General features: G+C 36.5%; 1 protein-coding gene across 1 annotated transcript in view; it reads right to left on the reverse strand.

Moving 5' to 3' along the window:
* Nucleotides 1-5,395: 5,395 nt before the first annotated feature.
* The window catches only part of LOC141957039 (macrophage mannose receptor 1-like), a 33,066-nt gene continuing 22,780 nt past the window's right edge, over nt 5,396-15,681 (reverse strand). Inside the window, exons 22-30 of the mRNA XM_074897977.1 lie at nt 15,192-15,388; nt 13,442-13,544; nt 12,537-12,769; nt 11,392-11,557; nt 9,942-10,094; nt 8,354-8,470; nt 7,923-8,090; nt 6,742-6,777; nt 5,396-6,387 (exon numbers count right to left, since the gene is read on the reverse strand). Of these exons, the coding sequence (XP_074754078.1) occupies nt 6,188-6,387; nt 6,742-6,777; nt 7,923-8,090; nt 8,354-8,470; nt 9,942-10,094; nt 11,392-11,557; nt 12,537-12,769; nt 13,442-13,544; nt 15,192-15,388 (1,373 nt within the window). The 3' untranslated portion in view covers nt 5,396-6,187. The remainder of the gene's footprint in view (nt 6,388-6,741; nt 6,778-7,922; nt 8,091-8,353; nt 8,471-9,941; nt 10,095-11,391; nt 11,558-12,536; nt 12,770-13,441; nt 13,545-15,191; nt 15,389-15,681) is intronic.

The following is a 15,681-nucleotide window of genomic DNA, read 5'->3' on the forward strand; positions in this document are numbered from 1 at the left end:
GCAAAAAAGGAGGAGAATGTAACAAAATGCAAAATAAGCTCATTTGAAAATGATTTATTAATCCAGTTCAAGTAATGATCCATTTCTAATCACTTTTCACCAGTGGAGCATGGCATCATTTGAAACAATTAGGAAAATAATCCCACATAATTCAGGAATGTTTTTTACATTGTATGAGGACAGTGTTGCGTGGAGTGGCTGACATACAAGATCTTAATGTGTACTGGTGATGAAGTGATATTTAAGATTTCTTTATGACTAAAGCTGTGATAGTGTAAACAGAAATGGGACTTACATAAATTCTGTCTAGATTTAGCTGAACTAAAAATTGAAAAATTATTAGTAAACAGATTATCAGCCTGATGGCCAAAAATACTAGTGTTCTATTAGAGTTTAGCATTAAGGTCATGAAGATAGTAGAAAATGAATGGGAGAAGTATAAACAGAATGTAGCCAAAGTGGATGCAGTTGTTTTATGGCAGTCTACACAGTAAAGGAGAGGGAACTTTTAGCAGCAGCACTTGGTATGACACTGAACAAGACTTTTATGCTTTTTCTTCTTCAGCTATATACATCAGTGATGGAGATAGAAGTGGCAGAGCCCTCGTTTCTGATGCTCAGTACAACTTAATCTTTCCAAGAGTTCAGTGGAGTACTGTACACATCAGCTGCTGCTCAGGGAAACAGAACTGGGCGTACTTTAAATGCAGAGATTGTATCAGGACTATAAGCAGACACATTTCACTGATTTCTCACCCATCCTGGCACCGGGCTGGGAAGTGTTCATGAAAGTACAAAGGCAGATGGTTGCCTTGAAAGTTTATTTTAAATGTAGTTCCTTTGTAGTTAGGGTCAATGGTTTGTGCTTTCATAGGAACTTTTGTCAGTGTTCTTAACATTGTCTTAAGAAATGCTATCTGCTCAGTTTCCATTCTAATTGAATATGAAAAATAAAATCAACAGAAATGTTTTAATTTAACAGGAGTTTAATTTCCAAATGTAATGGTTTTCAAGCAAGGAAAAAACAAAAATCTATTTGGACTGGTTTTGATAGCTGTCTTCTGAAATAGCCTGAAACTATTGATGATAAATGTAATCAACAAAAAATGATTAGTGTGTGCTGTGCCAGACTGCATAAGATACCAATTAGGGGTTGGATTCTGCAGAGCTCAGTTACTGGGAGATAATTGGTTTAGGCTTTCTCTGTGTCAGTGAGAGACTAGAGTTTCTCGTCAGTCTCTTGATTAGATCAAGTAATTGAACCCTTATGTATCCATTTCTCCATGCTGACCACAGTGAGGACCTTGGGTGGGTAGTTTAGCTAGATATGTTTACATTTTAGATATCTACATTATGTGAGATGAATTCCACCCCCTTCAGGTGTCTTAGCTGAGTCTATGTATGAAAGAAATTATGTTGTCATTGCAAACAATTGTGATGAAAAATAAAGAAAATGTGTCAAGAAACTAGCCTAAAAACCATTTTCATAAAACTTGTCTTCTTCTTAAAATACCGTAGGGTTATTTGTAGAAATGTGAAGATTACAAGTTTAATGTAATAAGCAACTTAACACCTGGATTCAGTCGTTATAATTTCACAGAATCACAGAATCATCTAGGTTGGAAAAGAAGATCATCCAGTCCAACCGTTAACCTAACACTGACTATTCTCAACTACACCATATCTCTCAGCGTTATGTCAACCTGTCTCTTAAACACCTCCAGGGATGGGGACTCCACCACTGCCCTGGGCAGCCCATTCCAACCCCTAACAACCCCTTCTGTAAAGAAATGCCTCCTAACATCCAGTCTAAACCTTCCCTGGTGCAACTTGAGGCCATTACCTCTTGTCCTATCACTAGTTACATGGTTAAATTACATCCTCAGCTCTCTGCACCCTCCTTTCAGGTAGCTGTAGAGGGCAATGAGGTCTCCCCTCAGCCTCCTCTTCTCCAGACTAAACACCCCCAGTTCCCTCAGCCGCTCCCCGTACGACCTGTGCTCCAGACCCTGCACCAGCTTCGTTGCCCTTCTCTGGACATGCTCGAGTCATTCAATGTCCTTTTTGTAGTGAGGGGCTCAAAACTGAACACAGGAATCGAGGTGTGGCCTCACCAGTGCCGAGTACAGGGATAAGATCACTTCCCTCCCTGAAAGTGTGAAGTGTCCAGGTATGAAAATTTAAAATATGTAGGCAATGAAAAAACCCTTAAAGTATAACAGAGTACACTTTACTTCTGTTTTCCTAAATGTTTAAAGTTCTTCAAATACTCAAAAGGCAGAGCATTAATTTTATAATTGTAATGAATTTGCATGTTACAAATTTCATATAATTCATAAAGGGAATGTGTAAACTACATGGCCCAGATCTGGTCCAGCCTGTTAACATGCAGCAGTTTATGACAATCAGCAAAGAGAAAAGTAGGCCCACTGACACCTTCTAAAGGTTATAATAAACAGGTAGCAGAATATAAATTAATTAATCAAAATTAGTGCATACATAATTGATGGACAGTAGCAACAAGATAACTCTTTTTAAGATCCATTATTTGACAGATACCAGAAGTGTTGAGAGAGAGGACTAAGTCTTATCATCCTGGGTACTGTCTTTACTGTCTTCATGGGCTGATGATGCCCTTCAGTGCTACTGCAGGTCTTTCTCTTGCAATGTAAATGCAGCCATGGAAGTTTACAGATAAAAACAACCATGGTCAGCACTGCCAGTTCTGTTGTCTATAATAAAATGTTCCATTCTGTCAATAAGTTTAGTCCATTTTGCAGCAGTAGTATCAGATACAAAGTATTCTAACATGCAAAAGCAAACTAGTACAGAAAAGTGAAAAGATTAATTCTTAGGGAGCTGATTTTGTAATTTTGAGACAACAAATTACTTATAATTTCATACATCCTAGTGTTTTAACTCTGGTATTTCTAACACAGTATCATACCAACTCTTCTGTGGCCCCAGTTAAAAAATAAAACTTATCCCTTGGCTCACGACTAAGGATTCTGTATTTCCATTACTGAATTCACGTTGTCCTGTCGCAAAATTATCACAGTCTAGTTACAGAGGAGGTGGTGTATCCAGAAGCTGGTGAGGAAAAATCAGGCAACATTTATTTATGAAAATGAGAGAAAAAATGCTATACAAATACACATGCACGCATCAGTATAAACACCTATATTTGACCACAATGCTGGGGTGTCTTCTCCACTGTGAAGCTAATTTAAACAGGCATTCATAATAAGCAGTGGGTTTTTTTATCCCAGGCACTGAATTGCCAGTGCTTGGGATACAGGATTTTTTGAAGAGAAAAGAGAAACATGCGAACAACTGACTTGTGCAGAAACACTGGGATCTGGGATTAATCAATGAAAGGGGTAAGGGTCTCCTCTGCCCTGTGCAGTTTAACCCAGCCCTTTTCCATGTCAGGGAAATGCATGACATGTGTGGCCAATGTTTTAGTCATATCCAATATCAAGTCCAAAAGACAAGTACAGAGGAGTCAAGAGTTTTCAGACACAGTGGTCTCTGCCCCAGTGACTGTTGAGTGTTTAGGACTCAGTACCTTGAATGACTCATCCTTGCTATGGCGGTCCAGCCCCATGCTGCAGGCAGTGGGTGACGAAGGCAGTGCTCTTTGTCTTTCCTGTTTCTGTAAGAGGCACTTTGGATCAGCCCTTGCAGTGTCTCAGTGTCTTGCAGGAGGATCAGCAGCATCCCTTATGCCTAGCCTGTGATCCTGTCCAATTTCTTGTGCAGGCGTGGCGTTCAGTCTAACTACAAAATAGCTGTGCATAAAAATGTATGTATATTGAAAGATTTTCATATGTTAACAGAGATAGCTGGGATGCAGAGCAGTCTGACTATTGAGCTCTCTGTGTTTCCCATATGGTGGCGATACTAGCCAGGCTCCTCTTCTGGAGGTCCGAGGCTGTGCTGAATTTGGTCAGCAGAATACCTCCGTTATGAGCTCCCACTTTGTACTTACAAATAACTTAAAAAATTTAGTCTCTTCTATTGTATGTTTCCTTTTTTCTTTTGGGAAAGGTAACTTTAATTTATGAAACTGGGCGTATATACAGTAGGATCCGGCAGCCTATACTGTTTCTAAGTATAGAAAAGGAAAAGCCCTTTTGCTATTTACTCATCAAAAAGGCAAGCGTAACTATATATTCCCAGATTTCTGTAGCACATATCAGGAAACAATTTTATCTCTAGTCATCTCCATGGGAAGCAGGTGGTGTTTTTCTCGTTTGCACAGTTTCTGTAAAGTTCTCTCAGCTATTTCCTATTTCCTCCTGAAAACAGCAGTAACGGTTTCTTTATTGCAGGAGTTGATATTACAGGACTTATTATAGCAATTCAAGGAATTTCTTTTTATCTAAGGGCTTTTATCTCTGGGATTTGCAAAGTTTTCAAAGGACAGTAATTATAAAATTTACTTTTGATTTACTTAATTTTTAACGGTATTTTAAATAACCTGGGGGGTGGTGGGGTGGGTGTGTTGGGGTTTTTTTGTTGCTTTTTTTTTTTTTTTTCACCAGTTTTCTCGGTTAAGTAATGTCATACAGATATACCAGAAAGGGAAAATCCATACAATCTTTAGACATCTTTCTGTATCTGTGATTGGTGAAATTTCTTTACAAATTTAGCCAAAGGTGCAGAAGAATGTGTGTTCTCCCAGCATTGGAATTCACGGGAAAAAATTGAAAGCTCAGGAGGAAACATGTTAGCAGGGGTGCCCCATGTTTTAAGATAGCCCTTGATAAAACAACTGAAGTATTCCTAAAGGAAGGGGGTACTTCGATTCCAAGTAGCTATCAATATCATTTATTTTTGAGCTTTTATTATTTACTGGATATCTAGAAAAAAGGTAAATAGTAGAGGTAATACAAGTGTGTTCTCAAACTGCTCAGGCATAGGCACAGATGTCCTGGTGCTGAAATCTGTTCCACTTACTCCAGATATTCTCTTCTGTTAAAAAGAGAACTTTAGCATGGCATCATGTTTTTGTCAGTCAGAGACCTTAAAAACAGGGAGACGGTAAGTAATTCTGACTACAATTCTTACAGAAGGGCCAAAGAGAGAATCTGTTTCATGTTACAGATACTTGGTAGAGCTCTTCTGTTCTAACCCTGCTCCTTTGTATGCTTCTTCACTGAGGTCTGTTAGTGCCAGATGCCCTCCCGTGGCTTGGAGAAAGGTGTTTTCATAACTCAGGAGGGGTGATGGATGTCTTAAAATATGCAGTATGATAAACTGCATGCTGAGGCAAACTGCTATTGTGTACAGTTGAAGAAAAGATGAAAGAGCATCTAGGCAGTACATTAACAAATGAAATGACAACAAAAAATCAAATATTTTAATGTCAAAAAGTACATTGGTGATTTTATTTCTCCAGACTGGAGAGTTATATGATGCAGTATAGGATAGTCATTTATTACACACGCTTGAATTTAAAAAGGGGCATCTCTGCATACTGAAAGCATCATTACTGAAATAAAACCCAACAAAAGGAACACCTAATTTGAATCTGACAGAAAAATCTTGATATTTACAGAATTGAAAAGCACAAGGTTGTAGGAAATGGCATAATTATTCCCAAAATCCAGACTACAACTAGGAATAAGGGAGTCTCTTGAATTTTTTTTCCATCTGTCTATTTTTTGGTAAGGAAGTAATATTTAATTTACAGATGCAGGTATTACAACAGGTTTTTCATGAATGAAAGATGGTATCATAAACTCTGAAGGTGAAAATCTGAAATGAGCAGTGTTTCCCATCATTGTCTAGATAATACTGAAGTAATAAGGCAGGAAAAAAAAAAGTAAAGATATGAGTAATGATTTCCCCTGTGTGAAAAAAAAAAAAAAAAAAAGAATTTCTACATTGAGTTAAACAAAACAATTTCACATAGTAAATATCTCTTAGAGTTTTCCCATAACACCTCTGGAGCCATGCTCATACATCTGAAAAATATATATGTATTCCCCAAAGAAAAGAACACTTCTGTGTAACACTTTGGAGGGAGTGTGTATGTGTGTGTATTTATATAAATCCATGAACTTCATATTTGTGAACAGAGGAGACTACTGTGTGGATAGGAAAATGCAAAGCTGGAAAAAGATTTCACCGATTCATGGGCTGGTTTTTGTTAGTTGGAACGTATGGGCATTTTGTCAGACTACATGTCGGTATGTGCATCTTTTTCTTGGATATCCACAGTTGCTTCTGGTCCACTCATTCTCGTTGAAATATGTAGCAGATTTTGTCTTTTCCTCCTCAAGTAGAAATAAATTATACATCCAGCTCCAACTATAGAAAGGGCTAGAAGAATGAACAGCCAAATGATGCCAGTGGAAAGTACTTTCTCCATTTTCTGTTCTGTAAGTGGATGAAATGGAATCAACACCTTTGATCTTAAGAGATTTCAGAATCGAGTAATAAATGGGATTTCTTTAACCAGAAATTAGACAAATGCATTGTGCGTGTAGATTTTTCAGTTCAACAAGTGGTTTTATTTTATTTTACTAAAAAAACCAAACAAAATATAATTAAACCTGATCAAAACCCAGTTTACTTTGGAATAAACCCTATTTCTTATATCTAGATACAGATGAAGTTTATGGACTTTCTATTTTTAAATACTGTCAAAACTAATACCTAGAAACTATGTAATTATATTCTTGTTGTGTTTGAATAAGTCATTATAATACACTTAAAAGGAAGCATGCTTACCTGTATTTTCTGTTGACATCTCAGTGTTTTCAGGAGCTTTTGGAAGAAAAAGAAAATGTTTATTCTGAATACTTAAATAAAAAAGAGGCATTTTAAACTTCCTAAGTCCAGATGTTCTGACAGTTCCTCTTGAATCCACTTTCTGGTGACAAATGCTGTCCCAGAGAGATGGAGCTAAGCATGTTCTAGTAGGATGATTGGATCTTTCATTATGAGAGCATCTGACCTCCTCAGTCGAGATACCCAAGGAGTTAGATTTCTGTTATTTCTAAAAGTGTTTTCAAATATGGATAATTTTTGAGAAGCTGCTCAAAGGATCCTTTATCATTTTAAAGTCTTTTCTGAAACAGAAAAAATTTCCTGAATGGAGGTCTCGAGATGTATCATGAGCATTTTACTTGAGTTGAAAAGGATCTTCTGTGAGTTTAGTCCCTTCTGTCAGACACAACCATTTCATGTGGATGTTGTTCCTACGGTAATTGAACTTCTTAAACTTAGCAGGTAAGGGAAAGGTCAACAGAAATATGAAGTTTACCCAAACAGAATGTTCATGTTCTGGGCTGCTTTCATTTAATCTCACTTGGTAATCAAACTCATGCATTTTCTTGCAGACAATAATTTTGCTATCAGAATAGTACCAGCATTTTATTAAACATGATTCTATCATATGTAGATAGTGTCACAAGAATGTATGTTCTCATATTTCTCCAATCCATCAGCTCAGAGGACAGTAATGAAGGAATCACCATTTCCAGCATTTCTACATGACAGTTTTCATTGCACTCATCAGAACAAGATTTTTTTTTTGTGAGAATATATTCAGCTGAAATTAAACAAAATGTTGCCTTTGAGCTTAGATTGTGTGATATCTGAGGGAAAATTCTACTGAAAACTGGCTTTTTATTAAAAATGAGGGGGGGTGTGACCATTCTTTTGCCAGAACATAGGGTTCTGAAGTATTCATGATGGCTGCATGGGACTGATGGTGATTTGTGAGATGCAGCCTTCTGAGGAGGCAGTCGGAAGCCATGTGGGGATCCTTAGTATTTAGGCAGCCAAATCCTGCTATTAGGGATTATTGGTTTTGCTCACAAACCTATAATGGTTTACATTTTTATGTTATACAGTGAAAATACATTATCAGGCATTACTTACCTTAATGTATTAGAACTATTACTTACTTTTTGTTTTTTTACAGATATATCCTTTTTTGAAAGAACAGACATTGGTGTTCCAGTAACCAGACAATGTATATACTTCTCCACAGTCTTTATGCCTTTTGTTTGAAGGTTCTCCCATTTGCCAGTTGGCAAAATCCATTGCAGATTTGTCTGTCCATACCCACTGTCCTGATATTTAAAATGAGCATATATTTATAAAATACAGGGACTTAGACAGATAGAATAAATTGGGATAGGGAAATCAAAAGTTTATAACATGAATAGCTAGTTAAGTGTTTCAGTTACATTTCTAAACATACGTAAGCATGCTTTGAAATAAACTTTATATATTTATTATATATATACTTTCAGGTATACAAAGCTACTTTCTTTTTAATATATCACCATTTTGTATGATATGATAATGCATGATTAAATATTGAAGATATTACCTCTATCATTTTTTTTTAGCCCTATCCAAAAGTTTGGTGATTTTCCATGGAGTATCTTAATAGTGTCTGACAGAAAGTTTGCTTCAGTATAGTCTTCTACTGATACCAGATTAGCAGCTGAAAAAAATATTAATGAACATATAACAGTGTCTCATTTTCTTACAACTTAAATCAATAAACACATAAAAGATTACGCAAAAAGATATAACAGACAGATTCTTGCATGTAATATTCACTAACCTCATTATGGTTATTTTATCGCTGTATTGTATTTTGAGCATAACTGTGAGCTGTCTGGATTCAAATCAGGACAAAGACATGCAGTTTGGTTTAGCCTTTGGTATTTGAGAGAAGAAGAATTGGTCTCCTGCAATACTTTTTGGACAGGTCCAACCACATCCCAGAATGTGATGGAAGCAGGCCGAAGGTGGTACTCTGATGCAGTTGGCACCATGCATGTTGCCACTCAGCTCTGTCACCACCACTGGCTGAGCAGCAATTTTGGGAGTGCCTGATGCTATCTTCTGCAAGGATAGATAGGATGTGTAAGCAGCTACAGGTTGTAGTCTTGAAGATGTCCAGAAGCTGATTTATAATTGCCATTTGCCCTGACATTACAAATACACAAAGCTGTGTTGGAGTCATCAGGAAATGACCACATTCCTGGCCTGGCCAGTGGGTAACATGTAGGAAAAAGTGTAGGACTTCAGAACATGGACCAGTGTCCAAATGTGACCTTTCGTTTTTACTTTTTCTTGTAATTATGTGATTTATCTTTTTACAGAACCATTTCAGCAATTCTGTTGTCACACAGCTGTAAAGTAAAATGCCTGTGCAAAGCTTCATTTTCTGTTTACTCAGTCATAAGTCAGTGTTTTCATACATATGAGGAAGTGCTGCTAGAAATCTTTGTATTGTCTCTTACGATTAAAAGACTGTCACTCAGACATATAGGCTAATGTATAGAATATTTTCTCTTTTTACTCACACTGAAGTGTATGCTGCATCACAGCAATTCTCAAAACAGGAAAAATCAGAAATGTGGAGTGTCTTTTCCTCTCCCCTCATCCACACACAGCTCTTCTCTCCTGATCATAGAGGGGCCTGTTCCAGAGCAGGAGCTGCATGGCTGGGTGTGTTCTACTGGTTCATGAAAGCTAAACAACTTCATCTCATTTGTTGTCCAGCCAGTGAGATCCAGTTAATAAACTGTGCCCTGGTAGTAAGACAACTATCCTATGAGTTTGTGTCTCCTAGTTTACACTGTGTATGGATTCTTGTTTGGGGAAGGGAAAGCAGTCTGTGCCTTAGTGAGACTCTAGAAGTGTTTATCTTCCTACACAGTTACTGATTTCCTTAGAACTAGTAGGAATTTTATATTTTTGAGATGTTTATATTTCACCTGGTATTTGAGATATCAGATGCCTCTATCTCTGACAAAGTTTAGTTTTATTGTGAAAAAGCATGCTCAGAAAAGCAAGCTAAAAAGCCTTAAGTTTGAAGTTTTAAAGTAATTTAAGATTTACTTAGCAATATCATCCATTATTTTGTGTTTATATCTTCAGTCTTTCTAAAACAAAACACTCACCTAGTCGGGTACACTCCTGATGAGCTTGAGACCAGCTTCTTTTCCTGGAGGCCTCAAAGTAATAGCAGTGACCATGGAAAGGTATCCAAGACTTGTGTCCTCTTGATTCAGGACATTTTCCAGGAAGTTGAAGGGGCTCAGTAGGGGCCATTACTGATAAGAGAGAAGGTAGTTAGAATCCAGTTATTTTATAACATTTGTTTTTCCTATTATACTAGTAAGACAAAACTAAACAGACTATATTAGCTGTGTCATGATAGAAGAAATGAAGATTTTCTAAAAACAGCTTGCATATGGCTTTCATTTTGTGTCTGAGAGCATATTTTGCTTCATATTTACTTATCAAGATGATTAGGAAGATACAGTAGTCTATAAGAAGTATAGATTCTGTTTAATGATGATTTTTGTAATTACTCTAGTCAATAAAATATCCAGCTGGTTTTCTGGCATAAATATATGCCTAATTAGTTAAAACTGCTATTTTTAAAATGTCTTCTGACACTTCAGTCTCCTTTTTTGACAGAATCAAAACCTTCTAGCAGGAACTGTGATTGTGAATGAAAGTGTTGGTATCACTAAACATGGTTTGCAAGATTTTTTATTAGAGGGCGTCCAGAATAAATTCCATAGTAATTGATATAATAGGAAGATTTTGGATGAGAAGATAAATGCAGATGGAACAAAAATTAAATGTTCTGCCAAATTACATTTTCTTCCTGTGAGTCTTCTACAGTCTATTTCTTTCCCTATTAAGGAACATTTAGCTCTCAAGTTGGATTTCCAGAATATTAAAGTGGAAAGAGACATTATATATAAAATCTGAGAATTTTTGTCCAATTACATCTGAGAGTGTAATTTGGCATGCAGTTTATAATTTTCTAATAATTCAAGATCTTCCATAATGTTGATAAGAACAAGAAGATAGCTAGATTGTGAAATATTTATACTTTTTTTCCATAGAAATTATAGATGTTTGTGCTTGGAAGGCTCCTCAAGGGGTTATTTACTTCATCCTTGTGCTCACAGGTGACATGAAGTTGTTATATAACTATATAATTTCTAACAGATGTTTGTCCTGTCTGTTCTTAGCAACCTGTAGTGATGGAGATTCCCTGACTTTTCAAACTTTGGTGCCTCAACCGGATACAGTTTCATCTGATGCCTAATCAAAACAATCTCATAGCATGTGAATGACTTTTCATATTAGAATGAATAGTTAAGAATTTAATGAGTATTCAGTCCTTTGTTTCTCAGGCTTTTGGTAATTATTATTATGAATCGATTTACTTCTGGGAAGAATTCATGTCAATATTTGGAGCTAGTTAGTTATCTTCTTATGTCTTCCTGTATACTTGTATAAAACAAGTATTTTTCCAGTGGTTCAATTTATTTAGCACAGTTGATAAATCTACACACTCTCTAGTTAAAACACTTATATACAATTGCTTACCATCCGATTTTTTACAGGCAGAAAAGAGTTTTTCTTTGCAAGAAGCTGTCTTCCAGGTGCCATCAGTGTCTAGGTAGACACATGCTAATGTCTGTTTTGGTTCCCCGCTGGACCACTTGCTGTAAACTAATCTCCACCTGTCAATCCATTGATACTTGCCATTGGTCTGAAAGCAAAATGTATGCAGTAATTTCAAGGTTGCTGAGAGTGACATAGCCTACTCCACAGGATCCTCAAGAGGACTTTCATGAAACCTGTATGGAATTATATGCTTACTAATGCCCCCTTTTTGTGCTTGTAAATGCTAACTGCAACAAAATGTACAGTATCTGTTATTCACAAATGGGAATGCAGAACGATTTTTTTTAATGCCCTCCAAAAAATATCTAACATTAATTCAGAGCATTTTTCAAGCATTGGGAAATGGGAGAAAAGAAAGGGGGCCTGAGAGAAGGCATAAAACTGGGAGTCAGATAAGACAACATGTTGGTATGACCATCAAAATGTCTACATGGAAAATGGTAGTGTGTGTGGGAGTGTTCTCAATAAGCAGCACTGATCACCATCACTTTTGTTGTAGTCACCGTGGCTGTGATTCATGGGGGAGAGTTTAGCATGTCAAAACACCTACTGTCCAAATGTTCACTCTCCCCTCTCATACAACTGATGCAGCCATCTCACAAACAGAAAGGATTTATTTTTTTTTTCATAATATTCTGACTGCTTAATGGGAGCATAAATACACATGTAAAAAACATTCCTTCACAGGTCTCAGATTTGCAACCTGAGATGCCATGTCACTGATCACTGAGGTTCATAAACACATGGCAGGAGAGCAGGTTGCATGTTGTTCCTGGAATATCTTTCAGATTAAAATAAGCTCACAATGTGGCAGATTTTACCATTTATATTTGAGGCCCTTCAAATGGCTCTAAACACCACACAGTGTTATATACTGGTTTGCAGGAGCATTTCCTTGTGCTAAATCATGTAAGAGTGTAAGTCTTATTTAAAGAACTCCAGCATAAATGGGTGCTGTACTGCAGCACTACACTGGCAGAAATTCCTATAGGTTACAAGATAAGGGCATAAAGATCAGGTCCAGTGTCAGCTTGACTACTTGTATGTAATGTGTCTGTTCTTACCGCATTGCTGTTAAGACCAATCCACAGAGGTTCTCCATATTCCTGTGCAAGTAAAAACAACAGTGCCTGGCTATATGGGTCTAAGATGCTGGCGAGTTCTGAGCCATTGTTATTGCAGTTTTTCTGTGCTTCCTCCCAGTTCATTTTGTAATGGGTGATAGAATATCTAATGCCATCAGAATGGTCAAAGGTGAATTCCAGTGCTGTTGCTGATGGCTTAAAGAGTTCAGGATCTGTAGGAATAATAAAAAAAACCCACCTCAAGAACAGTTAAGTCTGGAAGCCACATATTTGACTTGAGTGACTGAATATCTTCTTCATTATTTACAAACCCAGTAGAAAATTGCTAATGAAGTTGAACAGCTTCTCATTAGTTGTTTATAAGTAACAGATAACTTCAAAACAACAGTGAACTTTCTGGATTGAAGAAATACATTTTCAGCCTCTGAGAATTTTGAATCAGTAAATTCACAATATCTTATATTGTGGAGTTAAGTTCACCCCATCAGTCAAAAGTAACACACCTACCCGCATGTTTTCAAAATACTCTTTGCGGTTTAGCAGCTTTGTGACTCTCAAGTTTATATAGGTAAATGTAAAACTTAAGATTTACAATAATCTATAGATCATTAAAAATTTATGTAATTAAAATGTTTGTGCTTTTTAACTATTTAATTACACTTTAAAAAAATAAAATCATTTTTCTTTCCTAAATTCTGATATTTTATTTATCATTCCCTTCTCCAAAACATTGCTAAGTAATACCTGAATGCAAGATGGACTCCTAGGTTTTACCGATCCTTTTCCTAAAAAAAAATATAAAACTTATCTAAAGCATGTTAAACAAGAAAAATTATTTGAATCCTTTGTGTTATGAATGTCAAGATTAGCGATACAGAACTCACCACTATTCTTCTGGCATATATACCCTGTGGATTTATAACATTCCTGATTGTTCCATTTTCCTGTGTCATCAGCATGACCTCTCTTCAGAGAAACACAATCAAACTGTTGGAGTAAGGGAAAGAATATGAGTACATTGATATTAGAAGTTATAAAACAAAGTAGTATAACCCCCTCAGTACTTTCACTCCTTTTTTCTTTGAATTCTGTTGTTGAAGGGTTTGTATTACAATTCTAGAATCATCTTCCTTTATCCTTTTCTGTTCTTTCTGGCTTCCTCTGTGGTGGCCAGCTCCACCTTGGTACTGTCTTGTAAATCTTTGTAATCTTCAGCTCAGCCTGCTTGTTCATTTGGTTAGTTTTGAGGAGACAATGAGTTTTTGAAAAGCACTATTATTTTCGAAAACTTTCTGTCACACCTTTTGACTCAACTAATGAGTGACTATCAGTAATGTTTTTGAATAAGAATGAAATAAAAATAAATGGAGGTCATGCTTTGTATCTGGCTTGCAAAGCCAACTTTAAATAGTGATTATTCTTGACAAAATCTTCTAAATGATGGTCCTTGACAGAGTTATCATCAGCCCTAGTTCTTAGAATTTCTCTTTCAGCTACACCAGATCAGATGCTGAGTGCTTAGGAAGCTGGAACTTCAAGTTTATTACAACCTGCAACAGCCTACTAAACTGCTGTGCAGAAATTTTAGGAACACCTCTTTTAGTGCCTCTTGACTCTAATTGCTTAAGCTTGAGTAACTTTTTGGTGTTATTTCACTCCTTTGAAAAGGATCCTGTGAAGGAGATAGCTGTTAGTATCTTGAAGGTGAAGGAGAAAAGTATAATGTACCATCACACTTTTTTTTTTTCCCCTGCTTGATATTTCCCAGGAGTGTTATTAGAACTGCAGTAATGTAGAGCTATCTGTTGTGCTGTATCCTATATGCCTTCCTTCATTCCTTGGCCAATGGCTAGATGGGTAAGAGCAGAATGAACTGGCTCAGGTGCAGATTAAGCTGGTTTTCTAGTGGTATGATTTCTGGGTTCTCTAGAGGTGTGGATACCAAAGTGAAGGGAGGATGGACTGAGTTGAATGACAGGGTGTGAAGGGCAAGTTCGGAAAGCAAGGTATGGAAATAAATGGAAGAAAGGTAATGCGGCTGTGCAAATCAGTCTATATTTGTCTGAATATGTAGGATGCTATTTTATTTACAGCGTTCTGAGGTCTAATTTCAGTCCTACCAGTGGAGAGGGTTTGATTTGTTTAGTTGACATCTATTGGCTCTTAGCTATTCAATTACAATTTTAAATAGGGAAGAAGTGAGAAAAACTCGACTTTTTCGTTCATCTTCTCCTCCTTCCTTTTCAAACATGAATTAACTTGTCAAACATGTGAAAATATTTCCAATGTGTGTTATCTTATAACATTCTAACATTGCATTTATATTCTCTGCAGAATGAACTGCAAATTACTATGAAAAAGAAAACTTTATTCAATCTATCCAATCTTTATTCAATCTGTCCATTGCCCAAAATTTTGCCAAATTCTTTGGCAAAATAGCAGCAATGCCATTTTGTGCTCTGAGATATCTAGAATACTCAAACACTGAAACTTTTTATCACTAATCCCAGTGCAAAGAATGATGAACAACTTGGGGAGAAGGCTGAGGCAATGTCTGTATCAAGGTGAGCTGTTCATTAGAAGTGATATTGCTCCTCAGATTTAATTTTATGGTAAACGCTATGTAGTATTTACCTGTAGCAGATTATGGCCATCTTCTGGATGTAGACTGGGAAACAAAACGGGTTCTACAAGTTTAGGGGAATCTGGAGCCCAGTTTGTATAGGAGACAGCAGTTCCATCACTCCAAACAAAGTTGAGTTCACTGAGTATATCATTCAAGCCAATCCAGGGATCATTTGAAACATCCTTCAAATGGTAAGTGAGGAAAGCTGGGAAAAAAGCCAGGAGAAAAGAAAATGAACATGTCATGTCATCAGTCAAGACATCAGCTCATAAACAAATCCTTCATGATTTTGATTGTTAAAATCTTGTAAATACATTTTAATTAGCAATTGATCATAAATTTGCCCAAGTTTATTATTTCAAGCTTAAGCCAAGACTTTGCTTGTGAAGTCTCAAAGAGTGAAAGCATTTGGAGCTATGAAGCAATATTGAAAAGAAAAAAGATACAAAAAAATGACCTGACCACCACGTTATCTAATGAATTCACTTCAACATTCAG

Source organism: Athene noctua, chromosome 2 (assembly GCF_965140245.1).
Source record: "Athene noctua chromosome 2, bAthNoc1.hap1.1, whole genome shotgun sequence".
Lineage (NCBI taxonomy): Eukaryota > Metazoa > Chordata > Aves > Strigiformes > Strigidae > Athene > Athene noctua.